Consider the following 21,111-nt stretch of genomic DNA (forward strand, 5'->3'; position numbering starts at 1 on the left):
TTAGCCGCATCCTTGGAGACCTGATTAGCATCCGTAGGAAGAACCGATGGAGTTGGCGGAGTAGGGGCCACCGGAGGAACTGGACGTGGCGGACAGCAGACCTCGCCAGAAAGAACACCCCAGAGACAGATGCCACGCATGTGAATGCGCATAAAGCCAGTGAACTCGGTGTAGTTAGTACCATCAAAGATCACCGGACAGCGAGGGACAGCAACATAGCCCGATGCAGCAGACATTTTTTTGTGTGTGTGTGTTAGTCAGGGGCAGACGAACGTAGCAGACCAATCAGCCGAGATCCGGCGGCGTGACGAATCAATACGCCAGCACCACGTATCAGCAGAAGCAGCAAGCAGCACCCGTAGGAAGTGGCTAGCACCACGTATCACCGGAGAGCAAAGTAGCACCACGTAACAGCAGCAGCCAGCAGCTAGTGCACCAAGCGGAGATGTAGCACGGATCGATGAGATCTTCAACTGAGGACAAATGGGTGATTGATCTGGAGGCCCGGTCCTGCCGTGGGCAGATCTGCAGGCAAGCAAACTCCTCCAAGATCGGCAGCTGGCAGCAGATCAGATCCAGAGGAAAACCGGCTTGCTCGTGTTCGATCCAGGGAGACGGGACTGGGGAAGGAGGCGGCCTGAGTTGACCTGCAAGGGAGAGTAGCGGGCGTGGAGAGCCGCCGGCTACGATAGACAAAGAAAAGGAGCAGCGGCCACAGAGGACGGCGGCGACGCGGGTTGGATCAATAGCACGAGTTGAAGCGTGCAAAAAAAATTGACCTAGCTCTAATACCATATATACATGTACAGGTGTGGAACATATGCAGGAAACCCCTTATATAACGGGATAAATACAAAAGGGTACATGACTTATATTATAACTCTAACAGGATTCAGAAAAGGACCCGGCTGGGAAGTATTTGGCCTTCAACATGTCTGCCCATAGACCTTGCGCGTTCCAAGACAGCTTCCAAATCCATGAAATTTCTTAGTATCTACATATATATATATATAAATATATTACACTTTCCAGAAAAGTACTTGCGAATACATTATGTCCCCTAGTGCCTAAATATACGCTTCCTTCTATCAATATAGCAAATTTTTTGCTTCCACCTAACAGTCCAATTTTCAATGGGAAAATCAACATGCATGCTTCATGACATCATACAGAATGTTTCAAATCATGGAAGCATCCACATGGTTTAGTTAAACATAGCCAATGTCTAAAGTCTAAACGTAGAATTAGCCGTGGTCGATGTCACCCTCTTCCCCTTACGGATGCATTGCCCATCCGGTGAAGCAATAGCTTGAAGCGGCACCTTGGTCATGCATATGCATATGAGAGATGCGCTAGCCGACCACGCTGATCAACCTCGGTGACACATGAGATCGACCACTCAAGCCAAAACAAACAACATCGACGAGCGGCCGCATGGTTTGCGCCCACGACTAAATGCTCGACGAGCGGAGCATGTCCGTAGAGGGTGCATGTCGGGTGACACCGATAAGGAATCGCAGAGGGAGGGCTCTACGATGTATGGCAGGTCCTCAAATTTGGAAACCGTGGGTATTCATCTATCTATTATGAATCCTCCCTCTACAAGCAAGCAAAGGTGTTCCGTCAGCATATCTCACTCGAGGCTACCTCATCCAGTGATGTCGGCTATCTCTTTTATGCTCAATTAATTCGGAAGTGCTCCCAGATGGAATTTAATAGGGAGTGTCCCCGGTCCATCTTGGACACGGTCAACATTAACTCCTAGAATGATTCTTCTGGATATCCCACAAGGGTGATGGCGACATGACCTCTAAACAAGTTCCAATCGAGGCTCGGCTATAAAATCAAGGTTTGTTCCCGAACGAACTCCTCAATTCGTCTGCAGAATTTTCTCCTCGTTTGGAGACTACTGGCATTCATCCAATTAATTGTAGACCCAGAGCAATACCATGGTCAGCTAGGAGCCTACGTCCACACCTACCCGTTCACCGGCGGCGGCAATGATGAAGCTGGGCTATCCTCGGTTTCTTCTCTCTGGCTATATTTTCCTCAGCCTTTTAGGGATTTGGGTGGTGGCCACGGCCGTTGTACCGGCAGGCCATCGTCCCGGCTGCCCGGCGAAGTGCGGCGACGTCGACATCCCGTTCCCGTTCGGCATCGGTGATCAGTGCGCGTTCCACCCCGGCTTTGGGCTCGACTGCACGGCCGTGGATGGCGTGAAGAAGCCTTTTGCGGGGACCGTCGAGGTGACTAAGATCTCCTTGACTAACGGCACGGCCACGATGAACACGGCCATCTCTTGGCAGTGCTATGTCCCGGCCACTGGCACTACGAACTATTCAAATGGATGGTTGAACCTCACCAACACACCTTTCTGGATATCGGAGGTTGATAATACAGTTATCGTCATCGGGTGCAATACTCTTGCTTATATGATAAGCTCTTCTGTAAGTACTTCGCTTTCTTATACTGAATTGATCCGGGTGAAAATGTCTGGAAAGCCGAATTTTTCTTTAATCAATTTAGAGGGTGTAAAACCTGCCCCAAACAACTGTTTTTAGTTCATTATTACATATCCATTATCAGATAACAAGCAAATGACATGCTATGAGTATTTTTCTTTTTGTGGATCATGCTATAAGTTAACTTAACAAAACACTAAAACTCTTATGTTGATGTTATTAGATACTCCATCCGTAAAGAAATATCAGAGTGTTTACATCACTAATTTACTAAAATAAATGCTTTAGTATTTATTTACAGAGGGAGTATTGTAGTTTATTATCCTAACCCTGCACTGAATCCACCCGATGGACGGCCGCTGGTCTTATGTCCACGATGTGTACTAGACGTACCGGTAACTTCTAGGCCTTTAGTTTTTCTTTCTTTTTTTGCGGGAATTCTAGCCCTTTAGTTTCTGTAAGCCCCGTGTTTTGTGTAGAGCTTGAAGCTCTCTCACCATTCGTGAGCAACAAAGCCCCTAATTTTTACATTGATTAACTTTCATATTTGTCTTTTTGCAAGAGACCTTTTAGTTCATACTCTCTCTTTTTCGGTTTAGGCTGATCATAGTGAGGAGTAACATGTATGTGGTATCATGCAAGCCATTATTTATTAAGATGTAGACTCATTTTACCTTGGGATATGTTCTAAGTCAAACTTCTTTGAGTTTGACCATGTATATAGAATCACGTATTAACATCTACAACATCAAATATTTATATATATGTTTTTGGATAAAAGGTGGTTTGAATTGATTTAAAATATAGCATCAAGAAAACACAAACATAATGAGCACACACCTGGCCTCTGCATAGTTAGAATGCATACAACCAACATCAACACGTACACACAACAAATAAACCCGCCGACGAATAGCAAAGTCATACAAGACCAAATCTATGCCTTAGTGGAAAAAAACACTCAAAGTGATCAACATCGATCACCAAATTACATCAATGACCATATCCACATCAAGCATCTTTTAACACAACAAGGACAACAATATTCTTCAATAACAACGCCTTCAGAAAGGGAACGGCGCTCAAGAGCCGTTGTCACCGGATCCAACCACCAAAGACCAGATTCTACTATATGATGAAATATTTATATAGTATGAAAAAAATATTATGATGAATCTAATGAAGCTAATTTGGTGTTGTAATATTTGTATATTTTTTAGTAAATTTTGTCAAATGTAAAGATGTTTGGCTTAAAAGAAACCTAGAACTTAAAAGTATTTTGAAATAGAGGACTAGTGTAAGTTAGGTCCAGGACATCACATCATATTATATTTTCCACACGTGCAGTATGTAATAGGTTGCTCGTCCACGTGCGAGAGCGGCGACCCCCTGAAGAATGACACATGTTCTGGTGCTGGCTGCTGCCAAGCCAATGTCCCAAAAGACATACAGTATTATAATGGCTATTTCAACGAAAAGTACAACACCACAAAAATATGGCGAGACAGCCGCTGCAGCTACATAACAGTGATGGAAAAGGCAGCTTTCAACTTCAAAACTAGCTATGTCAAATCCACAGTGTTTTATGATACATACAAGGGCTACGTTCCTATTGTCCTGAACTGGAAAATAGCACTACAGACTTGCAAGGAAGTTAGGAACGAGAGTTCCTACGCATGTGTCAGCAGCCACAGTGTGTGTGTTGATTCCACCACCCACAACCCAGGCTATCGCTGCAACTGCTCTGATGGATACCAAGGCAATCCTTACATCGCGAATGGATGCCGGGGTATTGCTTCCTTGTGCATTGACATAAGACCTCACGTAAGAATCAAATTGTATACAGTGTTTAGCAATTCTAACTACAAACAATTGTTTGGTTCCAGATATCGATGAGTGCCGGCGCCTTGTCAATCCTTGCGGCGACGGTATATGCGAGAACACGCCAGGAAACTACAGCTGCTCATGCTACCCAGGGAATTATATGACGAATGGCGTTTGTGTGCCAATTCAAAAAAAGCCTTCCCGTTTTCAGGCAATGCCAGTTGTAGGTAAGTTCGTGTGTACGGCGAGCACCAAAATAACATCGCTTGTGGGCAATTAATTGGACACCTACGAAGTACAGTAATACGGAAGTTTGTACTAAGATGATAGCCTAATTTGTTTTCTTTAGACGCAAGTCATGTTTGGCCAAATTTCTAATATCTCCCGTCACAAGTATGATCAGTTTCTTTTTATCAATCAAACATTTTAGAAGTGTGACCATCACTGTTGAAGATTTTACTACAAAATTGACAACATAAAATTGAAAGTACTAGATTCGTTATGGAATATGCTGTTATAATGCATGATTGTTTCTTAATTGAAAACAACGCATATTCATAGAAAATGATGGTCACTTTTCCTTCAACATAATACTTTTAGTATAACTGGCCACTACACATGGAAACTAATTCATTTCGAACAAATACCTCATGCAGGTGCAAGTGTAGGACTTGTCGTCCTTGTGATTGTTGTAGCTTGTGCATGCTTGATCCAAGAGAGAAGAAAGCTACGAAATATGAAACTGGCCTACTTTCGGCAACACGGTGGTACGATATTATTTGAAGAAATGAAGTCACGGCAAGGCGCCGATGCATTCAAAATCTTCTCAGAAGAAGAATTGCAGCAAGCCACGAACAGGTTTAGTGAAAAACAAGTCATTGGTCGGGGAGGCCATGGAACTGTCTACAAGGGACTTCTCAAGAGTAATGTTGAAGTAGCAGTCAAGAGATGCATGACAATTGACGAGCAACACAAGAAAGAATTCGGCAAAGAAATGCTGATACTAGCCCAGATTAACCACAGAAATGTCGTGAAGCTCCTCGGGTGTTGCCTGGAGGTGGAAGTCCCCATGCTGGTGTACGAGTATGTCCCAAATGGCACGCTCTTTGATCTCATCCATGGCAACCATGGCTGGCGCATCTCCTTGGCCACTCGCTTGGGGATCGCCCATGACTCTGCCGAGGCACTCTCCTACCTTCATTCGGGGGCTTCAACTCCGATCCTCCATGGTGATGTTAAATCTTCCAACATCCTTCTCGACGATAACCACAAAGCTAAAGTCTCCGACTTTGGCGCCTCCATCCTTGCACCAACCGACGAGTCCCAGTTTGTCACACTTGTGCAAGGAACTTGTGGGTACCTCGACCCCGAATACATGCAAACATGTCAGTTGACAGACAAGAGTGACGTGTACAGCTTCGGTGTTGTTCTTCTGGAGCTGCTCACATGCAAGAAGCCATTTAATCTCGATGCCCTTGGGCAGGAGAAGAGCCTATCAATGATGTTTATGTCTGCGATGAAGGAGAATAGGCTTGAGGTTATGTTGGATGATGGGATCAAGGACGAGGACAATATGGAGATTCTTGAAGAGATCGCGGAGCTGGCAAAGCATTGTTTGGAGATGTCTGGTGAGAACAGGCCATCAATGAAGGAAGTTGCAGAGAAGCTCGATAGGCTGAGGAAGGTGATGCACCATCCATGGGTGCAACAGAATCCTGAAGAAATGGAAAGCTTACTTGAGGAACCCTCGGCAATGGTCCACTCGACGATTGTCAGTGATCAATATTTCAGCATTGAGAAGAAAGCTGTGACAAATCTGCAATCAGGGCGTTGAGTAATCGCATCTAATTATTTTGTATCAAAACAATCCATCAATTTGTATATGTACGTTATCTATTTCTCATTATCTTTGTCAATTGTACTGGGAATTCCCATCGTATTATAGTTGACCGAACGACATTACGATTACAAACGGCCACGTATTATAATTGTCATATGGAAGAACCGCGGATACATCACAATGTTGAAACCATCAACTAATTCTCCAGTATAAAACATAGTGTTACAGCGGGTCCAGACTAGTTGTCAGTTCTCACATACCAGATTCACGGAAATATTTACATTTACAAAGTTACAGCTGTGGTTATTTACAGATTTTCATCGAGGGGTGATTACTTACAGACTACAATCGATGCCGGACCTTAGTTTATACTAGTTGTTTACACAACCGATGCCAGACTACAACAGATACAATCAATGAAATAGCTTCACAACGTACATTAGTTTATACTAATTGTTTCATGGTGACTACCGGATCTTTGCTGACTGGTCCAACAACTGCTATTCCAGATCTATTCATTGGTTCGATGAAGGAAACATCAGAGCTAACAATTATGCTTGAGTATGAAGTGAGGATATAAGCATCTCTTATGACGAAGCCCTTGATGATGGGCAACGGGAAACCTTGTCCAAGATACGAGTTCACGTAGGGCACGAACAAATTTTTCAGGATGATACGCATCAGACTCTGACAATTTAACAGGATTAGCATCGGTTCAGAGTATCAGAACTCCAGAAGGAAAAAATGATGTTCAAGTAAGTAAAGTAAAATTAGGTATAATGAAACATGAGTGCAGCTCCATTAGTAACCATTGGTTTTTCTTTTAGCGTCAGGTTTAAGGACATCTCTGAAGGCATTTTCTGTTATAAAATGGTGCCCCTTCAAGTACTTAGCATAACATAATCTTTCATAATTCCTAGACATGAGGTAGCAATTTCCAAGCTCATCTCAGTGCTAGCATTTAGATTAGGAATCTCCCCTGCTACATCTTACTAAAGTGTGCATTTGGGTGCAATTAAAGGCCCCTACCACTGGGAGACAAAAAAACTGAAAATGCCGAGGCAAAAATTACCTGCACTATACCAGTATGAAGTTTGCCAATGTCGCTCCACTTCAAGTCGAACGAGAAATAATTTAACTCAACCTTTCCAACGAGATTATTTCCAGAAACACTTGCATGTCCAGAAACAGCAACTGACTGCAAAAGCAATATGTATTACAATAAGAATAACATTAAGAGATTGAGAAAGATGCATATGTTTTCATGGAGATACAAACTTCCAATTATCCAATACAGCAAAGTATAGTTTAGTTTAGTTTAGTTTGATTGTGTGAAAAGTTGAAATATTGAGAGCCTGAAGCAACATAAGAAGATATACTTTAATACCACCCAGATGGTGCATATGCATTGTTATTTCACTCCAATAGATTACCTCTCATAAACTGAACAACTAGGATAGGAACACACAAAATCAGTGAAGAAAAACTCACCAGTGATATGCATGCAACTGGAACTTTATCATCAGAACCCAATACGATTACTGTGACATCTAAGTCCACTGTGGTGTCAATTCTACCCACATTAATCCTCACAGAGGGAGGTGATATAGCAGAAATGTTCAGCAGCATATCCTTGTTTGGATATTTACGGTACAACCTTGGAATCAAAAACCTCCAGCTAGCAGTGTTCAAAAGAAACTGATCGGGAACCTTGTCCACCATATGTTGTAGTAAACCAGCCTGAATGACGAAAGTAATCACATCAATCAGAATAGGCTCACTGGTATGTAGTAGTATAGTTGAAGCATGGAAAACGTCTAGGTTCAAGTTAGCAACTCTGCACTCACATAGTCAATAAGAATACTATTCTTTTGAAATAGGAAGAGAAAAGGAACAAGTTTACAATGATAAATGATCATAGTATACCTTGAAGTAGAGAGCTGAAACAGGGTTGAAAACATCTTCGTCCAATGAAATCCACAGCATGTTTGAAGAGCTGCCAAGAGGTGGTGCAAGTTTGGTATCACCAAAATGCATGTCACTCTGAGGAGCAGTTTTATCAGATGGAATAAATAGTCCATCTATATCAAACTCAACAGAGGAACTACTGAAGCGTGGATCATTAATAAATGTCACATTCATAGCAGCGACTCTATCAACATAAATTTCCTTTGGAAGACCTCCTAGGAAAAGGTCGAGCTTCGATGCACCCTCCACTATTTTGTTCGCAATCGCATTTTCCACAGATGATCTGATATGATTGCTAAAAGCATCTATGAATCTACAAAAAGCAAGAGGATATATCAACTGATGTGGGTTAAATAACATCTCACTAAAATTCGTTCAAAAAGAAAAACCCTAGTTCACTTCAGATACATATCATGCCAAGAGTTTTATATAGAAAAACCCTATTCAAAGGAGTTGACAAAGTACTCACAAATATGAAATTGTGAACCACGTACCCTTGATAAAACCAAGAGGATCCTCCATTGAGTGTTATGTCCAAGTCTTTCATATAACAGCCACATTCCATGACAAATAGTTTGAGCGATCCATTTTTATTCTTCAGCCCCATGGAAACCCCAACATCCATTCCTTCAACCTTAGTGAAAAGGATTCATGAATACACCTTGTACCTTCTTCCATATGCATGTCAAGGGTGTCTACTACTAAAAAGTTAAAAAGGTAAAGGATGTGTAACTATCACATACTATGTCGCACCACAATGAACAAAACAAAGGTGCAAGGTTTGACATGCTAAGAACACTTCCAAGTAAATGTAAAAATTACATACAAAAGGCTGCAATTGTTTGCAAAGGAAGGCATGTAATTTGAATCCAGGTACTTAGTTTCTTGTGCAAGCTTTTCAACTTAAATAATTTTAAAAATAAAAGTAACTCACTTTTTGCCTTGTCCAAATGAACAACAAGCTTATTATCAGACCAAAATGATTTATGACGCATACGGCATTTCTAAGTTACCTTGCCGAAATACTGTTTAGTTGCTTGCTTCTGTCTAGGTGTATAGTTAGATTCTACTGCCTCCGTTGCCAAATATAAGATGTTTTGGATATTTCAATATGGACTACATACGGATTGAAATGAGTGAACAAACACACTAAAACGTGTCTATATACATTCGATTCAGGAAAAAGTTAAAACAACTTATATTTGTGAACGGAGGGAGTAGATCGTAAGTTCAAAACCCCATTGTGCTAAAATGTCATATGCTGGTCAAAGCAATCCTGCAGGCTGACCAAATTGAATCCTAAGTAAAAAAGTCATGCTGGTACCAATATGTAGCCAAGATATGAGTATTGTTTCAATTGAAGCTTATGTAAAACAATCATGCTGCACTAATAGGTAGGAAAAATATCATTATCCCATAAAATAGTTTGTACTACTGAATAATACACATAGACACCCATGTACTTACTGAAGAGATGAAAATTTCTTTACAGCCGATGTATATATGAATTAGTTCTCCGAAAACTAGGTTTACGTCTATTCTTGAGGATGCAATTACCTCTACTTATGAGCATTATTAACATTCATGAACCAATTAGTACCTGAAGCCCGTCAGTCGTATTACCTGAACGGAAGCATTCCCGCTGTCAGAGATCTCAACGAGCCAGGAGCTGTACGAGTAGCTCCACTCCATGGTGAGGTTGACGCTGGACAGGGACGCGGCCACCACGACCCCCGTGTCCCCGGCGGCGACGGTGGAGTCGGCGACTGCCACGCCGCCGAGCACGATGCGGGAGGCGACCGTGCGGACGGCGCCGATGATGGGGATGCTGACGGACCGCTCGATGTCGGGGACGCTCGGCTGCGCGAGGGTCTCGGCGGCTCGGGGCACGAGCAGGTCCTTGGCGAAGTCGAGGCCGGACTGAGAGATGACGGCGGAGATGTGCGGCGAGCCGGCGGCGGGGGAGGAGGTGGAGAATAGGAGGGTGAGGAGGAGGACGAGGAGGAGACGGGTGACCATGGCGGCGAGGGGGATAGCGTTCGCCGGCGGCGGCGGAAGTGGGTTGCGTCAGGGAGAAGAACACACGCGCGGCGGGGGGGAGCTTGCGAGCTCGCGACGGCTTTGACCGGCCGCGGCTTCAGTGAGGAGCGATTGGGGTTTGCCAGGGTTGACGTGGCGCAAACGTGGCTCGGTTGGCCACCCGTCAGCCGGCGGCGTGTAGCATCGCCCGTCCACATGTGTTCTTCTTCTTTTGCTTAAGAAATGTTAGCCATGTGAAAGAGCGAAAAGCCGTCAATGCAATAGAAACAACACGACAGTTCTCATCAATATGTGTGTGCGGTAAGGTAGTCGTGCACGATTGTGGCGTGGCTTGTTGGGTCCGTCCCACCTGGTGACGGTTCGCGTATCGCTCCGTCGATTGCGGAGGCGATTAGGGTTTCGGACGTACTTCCTCACCCATAGCTCTCGTCTGTGATCGATCGCCATCTCTCTGACCTTGATCGATTTCGTTCGTCTCTCGCATCTAAGCGAGCCTCGTCGTAACCCCTCCACCAAAACCTTCTGTGTGCTCCCTAGGGCGCATGGTCATAAGACACCAAAACCCTAGGAGGTGCCCGGCGGCGGCCATTGGCCGACAGGAGGTAGATGGAGGGAGTAGCAGGGATGTTGAGGAGTCTCAAGTTGTCGGAGGAAGAGAGGAAAGGGGTCAAGATCCGGCTGGGGGGGAAGGAGAAAGGGAAAGGATCGAAGTTTCAGGCGGTGGGGAGAGTGGTGTCCGAGAAGCCGGCTCATCCAGATGCGATTTGCCTCTCCTTGGGCCGGATCTGGTGCCCGATAAAAGGAATTGACTGCAAGGAGGCGGGGGATAACAGGTTTGTGTTCACACTCAAACAGGAGTCTGGTAAGCGGAAGGCACTTGAGGACGGGCCGTGGATGTTTGATAAGGATCTTGTTGTGGTGGAGGACTATGATCCAAGCAAGAGAATAGAGGACTATGACTTCAATGACATCCCTATATGGGTGAGAATCTTCAGTCTCCCTCTCGGTATGATGAATGAAGCCACAGCGGAGGAAATAGGCAACATCATTGGGCGATTTGTTGAAGTGGATGTTGGTGCGGATGGAAGAGCAATTGGCAAATTCTTACGGGTGAAAATCAGGATGAACATAGAGAAGCCAATCATGAGAGGGTTTACCCTAGATGATGAGGATGAGAAGGAACCACAGAAGAGAAAGAAGGATATGAGTATTGATGGGAAGGAGGGAGAGGAGGAAGAAGGTCTCTGGTGCCGCTTCGAATATGAGTTCTTGCCTGACTTTTGTTACACATGCGGCTTCATCGGACATGTGGCCAAGGAGTGCTCTATCAAGATGAAGAAAGGTGAGGACCCTCAATTTGGCCCTTGGCTTAGAGCAGATATGGGGAAGAGGAGGTTTGCACATGAGGAAGACCGCAGTTGGAAGGGAAGGGGAGGTAGTGCAGGAGGTTTTTGGCAGTATGGGTATAGCCGTGCGGGAGGAAGATCGGGGAGTGGGAGTGGCAGCGACAGCGACAGCTTATCTTGGAGGAAGGAGGGAGCTCGGGAGGGAGATGGGAAAGGAGGCAAAGCTGAGGGGGAAGAGGAAGTCACGAGTCCTGCAAAGGTGTTAACCAACAACCCTGCACATGGTGGAAAACCGAGGAGGTTGAATATGAATGAGGCTGCTGCACAGGTTCCGGTCACATGTGATAACACGCCCCAGGGGAAAGAGGTGGCCTTGCTTGAGCAGCATGCCAATCTGAGGGAGAAATCACAGGTGTCGCTCCCTAAGGAGAAAGTGGAGGCAAAGGAGAAGGGTCCAGTAACACAGCCACGGGCGGCCACTAAGGGCAGGATGGAGGCGGGCGGAAAACAAAACCATAAAAAGGGGGGACGTTCCACCGGCTTCCCAGGAAGAATGAAAGTAACAGGGGCGAAGGGCATAGCAGCGAGCTTGTACTGGGACAGAAAAGATGTCATGAGAAGGACGAGGTAGGGGTGGAGGAGGAAGCGAAGAGAGGGAAGCTGATCGAAGGGGGAGTGGTTGTGAGCGAATGCAAGGAGGGAACAACAAACAACAATATTAATGTTGACAAGATATCGGCCGGGCTGTCCGAGCAGCCCCGCCGGGCACAATGAAAATCATCAGTTGGAACTGTCGGGGGCTCGGGAACGGCCCGGCAGTTCGATCTCTCCTCGAGTTGGGGAGGGCGGAGGATCCCGATGTGCTATTTTTGGCGGAAACGAGGCTCACAGAGAAGGAGTTGGATCGATTCCGGTGGAAGTTAGGGCTCGCTAACTTATCCGCCTGGAACCCGGTGGGTCGTAGCCGGGGAGTTGCAATGTTCTTGCGGCGGGGACTCGATATTTCACTTCGTTCGTATGGGAGGAGACATGTTGACGTAGACGTGAAGGAAGAGGATGGCTCAATATGGCGGTTGACAGGTGTTTATGGGGAGTCGGCTACAGAAAGGAAAAAAGAAACATGGAGAACCCTACGACTTCTCAAGCAGCAACATCAGCAGGATCGACCATGGCTATGCCTTGGAGATTTTAACGAAATCCTGTCTGGAGCTATCATGTTCTCCCCCAACATAGTCTGCTATCATGTTCTCCCCCAACATAGTCTGCTATCGTGTTCCCTCCTGAGCTCCTTGATCTTATATTCTGGAGCTATCATGTTCTCCCCCAACATAGTCTGCTATCATGTTCTCCCCCAACACGGATGAGCACACTAAACAACGGGTGAAGGCGGAAGTGCAAATCATGAGTGAGGATTGGAATGATCGCTACTTGGGACTGCCTGTACATGTTGGTCGATCCCGGCGTCGCACGTTTGCATATATCAAAAGGTGCTTGTGTGGGCGAGTCCATGGCTGGCAGGAAAGACTCTTGGCAAAGAGTGGGAAAGAAACTCTGGTTAAGGCCGTGGGGCAGGCCATCCCGACCTTTGCCATGTCTTGCTTCGATCTCACGAAAACCTTCTGCCAGGAGCTGAACTCTTTATTAGGGAAGTTTTGGTGGAACCACCAGGACAAGGAGAATACAATGCACTGGTTAAGCTGGGAGACTCTGACGAAGCCAAAAGCAATGGGAGGATTGGGATTTCGGGACATGCACAATTTTAACATCGCCATGTTGTCCAAACAAGGGTGGCGCCTGCTTCAAAACCCCGACAGCCTCTGTTGCAGAATTTTGAAAGCTCGCTACTTCCCACACTGCAGTATCCTGGAGGCGGTGCCGAGAGACGGGATATCTTACACCTAGAGAAGCATATTGAAGGGCCTCGATCTAGTTAAACAGGGTTACATCTGGAGGATCGAGGATGGCTCAACGGTGAAGATATGGACTGATCCATGGATTCCTAGAGCTTGGTCGAGGCAAGTCATCACCCCACGTGGACAGAGCCTGCTCACACAGGTCAGCGAGCTCATCAACCCGGTCACAGGTACCTGGGATGAAGAACTTGTCAATGCATCGTTCTGGCCGGACGACGCTCGCCATATCCTACAGATCCCGCTTCGAGAAGGTGTTGACGATTTCATGGCGTGACAGCAAGGGCCAACATTCAGTCCGGAATGCCTACAAGCTGCAGGTCCAACTGGAGAAACAAGATCGCGGCGATGGCGCAGGCAACAGCGCCACGGCGGCTGGCAACCTGGACCGATGTGATGATATGTCCTGGAAGAGGATTTGGAAACTTCCAACTCGCGCAAAATTCAAATGTTCACATGGAGGATCAAACATGAGTCTCTTGCGTTGCGGACAAATCTTGCCCGAAGGGGAGTTAAACTTGAATCCACGAAGTGCCTCTTGTGTGGCCTTGCAGATGAGGATGGCGCACATCTCTTCGTCAAATGCAAAGAGGTTAAGATAGCCTGTTGAGCCATGAGCTTGGAAGCGACCAGAATGGAGTTTGAACAATTCACATTAGTGCATGCAATGCAGGACTTCCTGTGAACGTTAGATGAAAAGAAAAGAGTACAGATTCTCACATTCTGGTGGCATTGGTGGAACCACAGGAACAAGGTTAGAGAGGGCGAGCTACCAGTCCCTGTGTCTGAGGTGGTTCGGCGTGTGTTTAGTAACACACAGGAGTATATGCAGCTTTTTGGTGCAAAGGCCAAACACAAACCGGACTGCAGATGGCAACCCCTGGAGAAGGACAGGGTCAAAATCAATTTGGATGGAGCTTTCACCCCGGGCGAGTCCTTTGTAACATGGGGCGTAGTGATACGGGATGATGCTGGGGAGGTCATGTTGGCCCGTGCGGGACGGAAGGAACACGTTGCCAACCCTTTTGCTGCGGAAGCTACTGCCATGTCTGAGGCCGTCTCAATGGCGACCGAGGTTGGTGCACTCCGGGTGATCTTCAAAACAGACTCAAAGCTCCTGTCCGAAGCTCTTGACTTCACCAAGGTGGATTCATCTCCTTATGTGGCCATCATTGAGGACACTAAATTCCAGCTCAAGATGTGGTTTCCTCAACACTCCATCAATGTTTGTCGGCGTACTGCGAACTCTGTAGCACACGAATTAGCTAAAGTTGGTCGTAGTTGTTTGCCAAATGACAGCGCTAGCTGGGACTCTATTGTACCGCCCTTAGTGGTTGTTTGTGTTTCGGGCGACTTGCCCGTACACCGTTAAGTTATAAAGCTTTGCTTTACCCTCAAAAAAATATGTGTGTGCGGTGGATTTGTCTTTGGTGGATCTGCTCTGATCTAATCGTTGTTTGCCTATGTTTGTGTGTGTTCATGTTGGATCCTTTCGATCTACGCTACTCTTCATCGGCGTCGGTTGTTGTCCTGTTGCGATGGTCCTACGGAGTCTTAGCACGACGACTTTCCGAGTAACAAGGTTTTCCCGGCTCCAGCAAGAGAGGTGCGATGACAGCGGCGTGTCTTCGGCTCGCTTCAGTGCTTGTAGTTGTGGTTAGATGTGTTGGAAATATGCCCTAGAGGCAATAATAAATTGATTATTATTATATTTCCTTGTTCATGATAATCGTTTATTATCCATGCTATAATTGTATTGATAGGAAACTCAGATACATGTGTGGATACATAGACAACACCATGTCCCTAGTGAGCCTCTAGTTGACTAGCTCGTTGATCAATAGATGGTTATGGTTTCCTAACCATGGACATTGGATGTCGTTGATAACGGGATCACATCGTTAGGAGAATGATGTGATGGACAAGACCCAATCCTAAGCCTAGCACAAGATCATGTAGTTCGTATGCTAAAGCTTTTCTAATGTCAAGTATCATTTCCTTAGACCATGAGATTGTGCAACTCCCGGATACCGTAGGAGTGCTTTGGGTGTGCCAAACGTCACAACGTAACTGGGTGGCTATAAAGGTACACTACGGGTATCTCCGAAAGTGTCTGTTGGGTTGGCACGAATCGAGACTGGGATTTGTCACTCCGTGTAAACGGAGAGGTATCTCTGGGCCCACTCGGTAGGACATCATCATAATGTGCACAATGTGATCAAGGAGTTGATCACGGGATGATGTGTTACGGAACGAGTAAAGAGACTTACCGGTAACGAGATTGAACAAGGTATCGGGATACCGACGATCGAATCTCGGGCAAGTATCGTACCGATAGACAAAGGGAATTGTATACGGGATTGATTAAGTCCTTGACATCGTGGTTCATCCGATGAGATCATCGTGGAACATGTGGGAGCCAACATGGGTATCCAGATCCCGCTGTTGGTTATTGACCGGAGAACATCTCGGTCATGTCTGCATGTCTCCCGAACCCGTAGGGTCTACACACTTAAGGTTCGATGACGCTAGGGTTGTAAAGGAAGCTTGTATGTGGTTACCGAATGTTGTTCGGAGTCCCGGATGAGATCCCGGACGTCACGAGGAGTTCCGGAATGGTCCAGAGGTAAAGATTTATATATAGGAAGTCCTGTTTCGGCCATCGGGACAAGTTTCGGGGTCATCGGTATTGTACCGGGACCACCGGAAGGGTCCCGGGGGTCCACCGGGTGGGGCCACCTATCCCGGAGGGTCCCATGGGCTGAAGTAAGAAGGGATCCAGCCCAAAGTGGGCTGGGGCGCCACTTCCCCTAGGGCCCATGCGCCTAGGGTGAAGGGGAAACCCTAAAGGAAGAGTCCCATCAGGGGAAGGCACCTCCTAGGTGCCTTGGGGGGGGGAGGACTCCTCCCCTGGCCGCCGCCCCCTTGGATATTGGATCTCCTAGGGGCTGGCGCACCCCCCCTTGGGATCCCTATATATAGTGGGGTAGGAGGTGTTGGAGAACGTTGCAGAAAACAAAAAATTTCCTACTCGTTTCACCAAGATCATCTAGGAGTTCATCTAGCAACGAGCTATCGGATGCATCTACATACCTTTGTAGATCGCGCACAGAAGCGTTCAAAAGAACGGTGATGATGTAGTCGTACTCGACGTGATCCAAATCACCGATGACCAAGCGCCGAACGGACGGCACCTCCGCGTTCAACACACGTACGGGACGGGAGACGTCTCCTCCTTCTTGATCCAGCAAGGGGGGAGGAGAGGTTGATGAAGATCCAGCAGCACGACGGCGTGGTGGTGGATGCAGGGCGTCACAGTAGCAGGGCTTCGCCAAGACTACGAGGGAGAGACGTAACGGGGAGAGAGGGAGGCGCCAGGGGCTGGGGTATGAAGTCCCTCCTCTCCCCCACTATATATAGGGGTGCCAAGGGGGGGCGCCGGCCCTAGTAGATGGCATCTACTAGGGGGGGCAGTGGCCAAGGGGAGGTTTCCCTCCCCCCAAGGCACCTAGGGGTGCCTTCCACCACTTGGACTCTTCCTTGGTGGAAACCCTAGGCGCATGGGCCTAGTGGGGCTGGTGCCCTTGGCCCATGTAGGCCAAGGCGCACCCCCTACAGCCCATGTGGCCCCCCGGGACAGGTGGCCCCACCCGGTGGGCCCACGGGACCCCTCCGGTGGTCCTAGTACAATACCGATAACCCCGAAACTTGTCCCGATGCCCGAAACTGCACTTCCTATATATAATTCTTTACCTCCGGACCATTCCGGAACTCCTCGTGACGTCCGGGATCTCATCTGGAACTCCGAACAACATTCGGGTTACTGCATATACATATCTTCACAACCCTAGCGTCACCGAACCTTAAGTGTGTAGACCCTACGGGTTCGGGAGACAAGCAGACATGACCGAGACGACTCTCAGGTCAATAACCAACAGCGGGATCTGGATACCCATGTTGGTTCCCACATGCTCCACGATGATCTCATCGGATGAACCACGATGTCGAGGATTCAATCAACCCCGTACGCAATTCCCTTTGTCAATCGATATGTTACTTGCCCGAGATTCGATCGCCGGTATCCCAATACCTCGTTCAATCTCGTTACCGGCAAGTCACTTTACTCGTACCGTAATGCATGATCCCGTGACCAGACACTTGGTCACTTTGAGCTCATTATGATGATGCATTACCGAGTGGGCCCAGTGATACCTCTCTGTCATACGGAGTGACAAATCCCAGTCTTGATCCATGTCAACCCAACAGACACTTTCGGAGATACCCGTAGTCTACCTTTATAGTCACCCAGTTACGTTGTGACGTTTGGTATACCCAAAGCACTCCTACGGTATCCGGGAGTTACATGATCTCATGGTCTAAGGAAAAGATACTTGACATTGGAAAACTCTAGCAAACGAACTATACGATCTTGTGCTATGTTTAGGATTGGGTCTTGTCCATCACATCATTCTCCTAATGATGTGATCTCGTTATCAATGACATCCAATGTCCATAGTCAGGAAACCATGACTATCTGTTGATCAACGAGCTAGTCAACTAGAGGCTTACTAGGGACATGTTGGTGTCTATTATTCACACATGTATTACGGTTTCCGGATAATACAATTATAGCATGAATAAAGACAATTATCATGAACAAGGAAATATAATAATAATGCTTTTATTATTGCCTCTAGGGCATATTTCCAACAGGAGGGCCTCTCAAACATACATTTTGCCTTTGGTGCAGCCCCTCCCTCTCTCCCAAGTTCTTCTCCTCTTCTGCGGTGCTTGGCGAAGCCCTGCAGGATTGCCACGCTCCTCCATCACCACCACGCCGTTGTGCTGCTGCTGGATGGAGTCTTCCTCAACCTCTCCCTCTCTCCTTGCTGGATCAAGGCATGGGAGACGTCACCGGGTTGTACGTGTGTTGAACGCGGAGGTGCCGTGCGTTCGGCACTTGGTCATCGGTGATTTGAATCACGACGAGTACGACTCCATCAACCCCGTTCACTTGAACGCTTCCGCTTAGCGATCTACAAGGGTATGTAGATGCACTCTCCTTCCCCTCGTTGCTGGTCTCTCCATAGATAGATCTTGGTGACACGTAGGAAAATTTTGAATTTCTGCTACGTTCCCCAACAGTGGCATCATGAGCTAGGTCTATGCGTAGATTCTATGCACGAGTAGAACACAAAGTAGTTGTGGGCGTTGATTTTGTTCAATATGCTTGCCGTTACTAGTCTTATCTTGATTCGGCGGCATCGTGGGATGAAGCGGCCCGGACCGACCTTACACGTACTCTTACGTGAGACAGGTTCCACCGACTGACATGCACTAGTTGCATAAGGTGGCTAGCGGGTGTCTGTCTCTCCCTCTTTAGTCGGATTGGATTCGATGAAAAGGGTCCTTATGAAGGGTAAATAGCAATTGGCATATCACGTTGTGGTCTTTGCGTAGGTAAGAAACGTTCTTGCTAGAAACCCATAGCAGCCACGTAAAACATGCAAACAACAATTAGAGGACGTCTAACTTGTTTTTGCAGGGTATGCTATGTGATGTGATATGGCCAAAAGGATGTGATGGATGATATATGTGATGTATGAGATTGATCATGTTCTTGTAATAGGAATCACGACTTGCATGTCGATGAGTATGACAACCGGCAGGAGCCATAGGAGTTGTCTTTATTTATTTATGACCTGCGTGTCAACTTAAACGTCATGTAATTACTTTACTTTATTGCTAACCGTTAGCCATAGTAGTAGAAGTAATAGTTGGTGAGGCAACTTCATGAAGACACGATGATGGAGATCATGATGATGGAGATCATGGTGTCATGCCGGTGACGATGATGATCATGGAGCCCCGAAGATGGAGATCAAAAGGAGCAAAGTGATGATGGCCATATCATGTCACTATTTGATTGCATGTGATGTTTATCATGTTTGTACATCTTATTTGCTTAGAACGAAGGTAGTAAATAAGATGATCCCTCATTAAAATTTCAAGAAGTGTTCTCCCCTAACTATGCACCGTTGCTACAGTTCGTCGTTTCTAAGCACGCCGTGATGATCGGGTGTGATGGATCCTTACGTTCACATACAACGGGTGTTGACGAGCCTAGCATGTACAGACATGGCCTCGGAACACATGCAAAACACTTAGGGTTAACTTGACGAGCCTAGCATGTACAGATATGGCCTCGGAACACAGAAGACCGAAAGGTCGAGCATGAGTCGTATAGAAGATACGATCAACATGAAGATGTTCACCGACGTTGACTAGTTCGTCTCACGTGATGATCGGACACGGCCTAGTTGACTCGGATCATGTAATCGCTTAGATGACTAGAGGGATGTCTATCTGAGTGGGAGTTCATAAGATGAACTTAATTATCCTGAACATAGTCAAAAGATTTTGCAAATTATGTCGTAGCTCGCGCTCTAGTTCTACTGTTTAGGTATGTTCCTAGAGAAAAATTAGTTGAAAGTTGATAGTAGCAATTATGCGGACTAGGTCCGTAAACTGAGGATTGTCCTCATTGCTTCTTAGAAGGCTTACGTCCTTAATGCACCGCTCAGTGTGCTGAACCTCGAACGTTGTCTGTGGATGTTGTGAACATCTGACATACACATTTTGATAACTGCGTGATAGTTCAGTTAAACAGTTTAGAATTAAGGCACCGAAGACGTTTTGAAATGTCGCGAAACATATGAGATGTTTTGAGGGCTGAAATTTGGATTTCAGGCTCATGCCCACGTCAAGAGGTATAAGACCTCCGACGATTTTCTTAGCCTGCAAACTAAGGGAGAAAAGCTCAATTGTTGAGCTTGTGCTTAGATTGTCTGAGTACAACAATCATTTGAATCGAGTGGGAGTTGATCTTCCAGATGATATAGTGATGTTTCTCCGAAGTCATTACCACCAAGCTGCTAGAGCTTCGTGATGAACTATAATATATCAGGGACATATATGATGATCCTTGAGATATTCGCGATGTTTCACACCGCGAAAGTAGAAATCAAGAAGGAGCATCAATTGTTGATGGTTGGTGAAACCACTAGTTTCAAGAAGGGTAAGGGCAAGAAGGGATACTTCATGAAACGGCAATTCAGCTGCCGCTCTAGTGAAGAAACCCAAGGTTGAACCCAAACCCGAGACTAAGTGCTTCTGTAATAAGGGGAACAACCACTGGAGCAGAATTACCCTAGATACTTGGTAGATGAGAAGGCTGGCAAGGTCGATAGAAGTATATTGGATATACATTGTGTTGATGTGTACTTTACTAGTACTCCTAGTAGCACCAGGGTATTAGATACCGGTTCGGTTGCTAAGTGTTAGTAACTCGAAATAAAAGCTACGGAATAAACGGAGACTAGCTAAAGGTGAGCTGATGGTATGTGTTGGAAGTGTTTCCAATGTTGATATAATCAAATATCGTACGCTCCCTCTACCATCGAGATTGGTGTTTGCGTTGAGCATAGACATGATTGGATTATGTCTATCGCAATACGGTTATTCATTTAAGGAGAATAATGGTTACTCTGTTTATTTGAATAATACCTTCAATGGTCTTGCACCTAAAATGAATGGTTTATTGAATCTCGATCGTAGTGATACACATGTTCATGCCAAAAGATAGTAATGATAGTACCAACTACTTGTGGCACTGCCACTTAAGTCATATCGGTATAAAACGCATGAAGAAGCTCCATGTT

The 21,111-nt window shown here is 46.2% G+C and overlaps 2 protein-coding genes across 3 annotated transcripts; one reads left to right on the forward strand and one right to left on the reverse strand.

The window, feature by feature from the left end:
- The first annotated feature begins 1,888 nt into the window (after window positions 1-1,888).
- Window positions 1,889-6,196, forward strand: LOC123104136 (putative wall-associated receptor kinase-like 16). The gene is made up of 4 exons (XM_044525889.1): window positions 1,889-2,447; window positions 3,810-4,251; window positions 4,349-4,513; window positions 4,943-6,196. Exons 1-4 carry the CDS (start codon window positions 2,001-2,003, stop codon window positions 6,118-6,120), a joined length of 2,232 nt encoding a protein of 743 aa, XP_044381824.1. The 5' UTR covers window positions 1,889-2,000; the 3' UTR covers window positions 6,121-6,196.
- LOC123104137 (putative BPI/LBP family protein At1g04970) lies at window positions 5,528-10,248 on the reverse strand. 2 transcript variants are annotated; one of them, XM_044525891.1, is made up of 6 exons: window positions 9,718-10,248; window positions 8,589-8,728; window positions 8,053-8,407; window positions 7,618-7,866; window positions 7,199-7,324; window positions 5,528-5,653 (listed from the first exon to the last, which is right to left on the reverse strand). In XM_044525891.1, the coding sequence occupies exons 1-6, from the start codon at window positions 10,111-10,113 to the stop codon at window positions 5,618-5,620; spliced, it is 1,302 nt and encodes a 433-aa protein (XP_044381826.1). In that variant the 5' UTR covers window positions 10,114-10,248; the 3' UTR covers window positions 5,528-5,617. The 2 variants fall into 2 exon arrangements, with proteins under 2 accessions (XP_044381826.1, XP_044381825.1); XM_044525890.1 differs by lacking the exon at window positions 5,528-5,653 and adding an exon at window positions 6,310-6,813 and having other exon boundaries at window positions 9,718-10,245.
- Window positions 10,249-21,111: the final 10,863 nt, after the last annotated feature.

The sequence above is a fragment of the Triticum aestivum genome, chromosome 5A (assembly GCF_018294505.1).
Source record: "Triticum aestivum cultivar Chinese Spring chromosome 5A, IWGSC CS RefSeq v2.1, whole genome shotgun sequence".
Classification (NCBI taxonomy): domain Eukaryota; kingdom Viridiplantae; phylum Streptophyta; class Magnoliopsida; order Poales; family Poaceae; genus Triticum; species Triticum aestivum.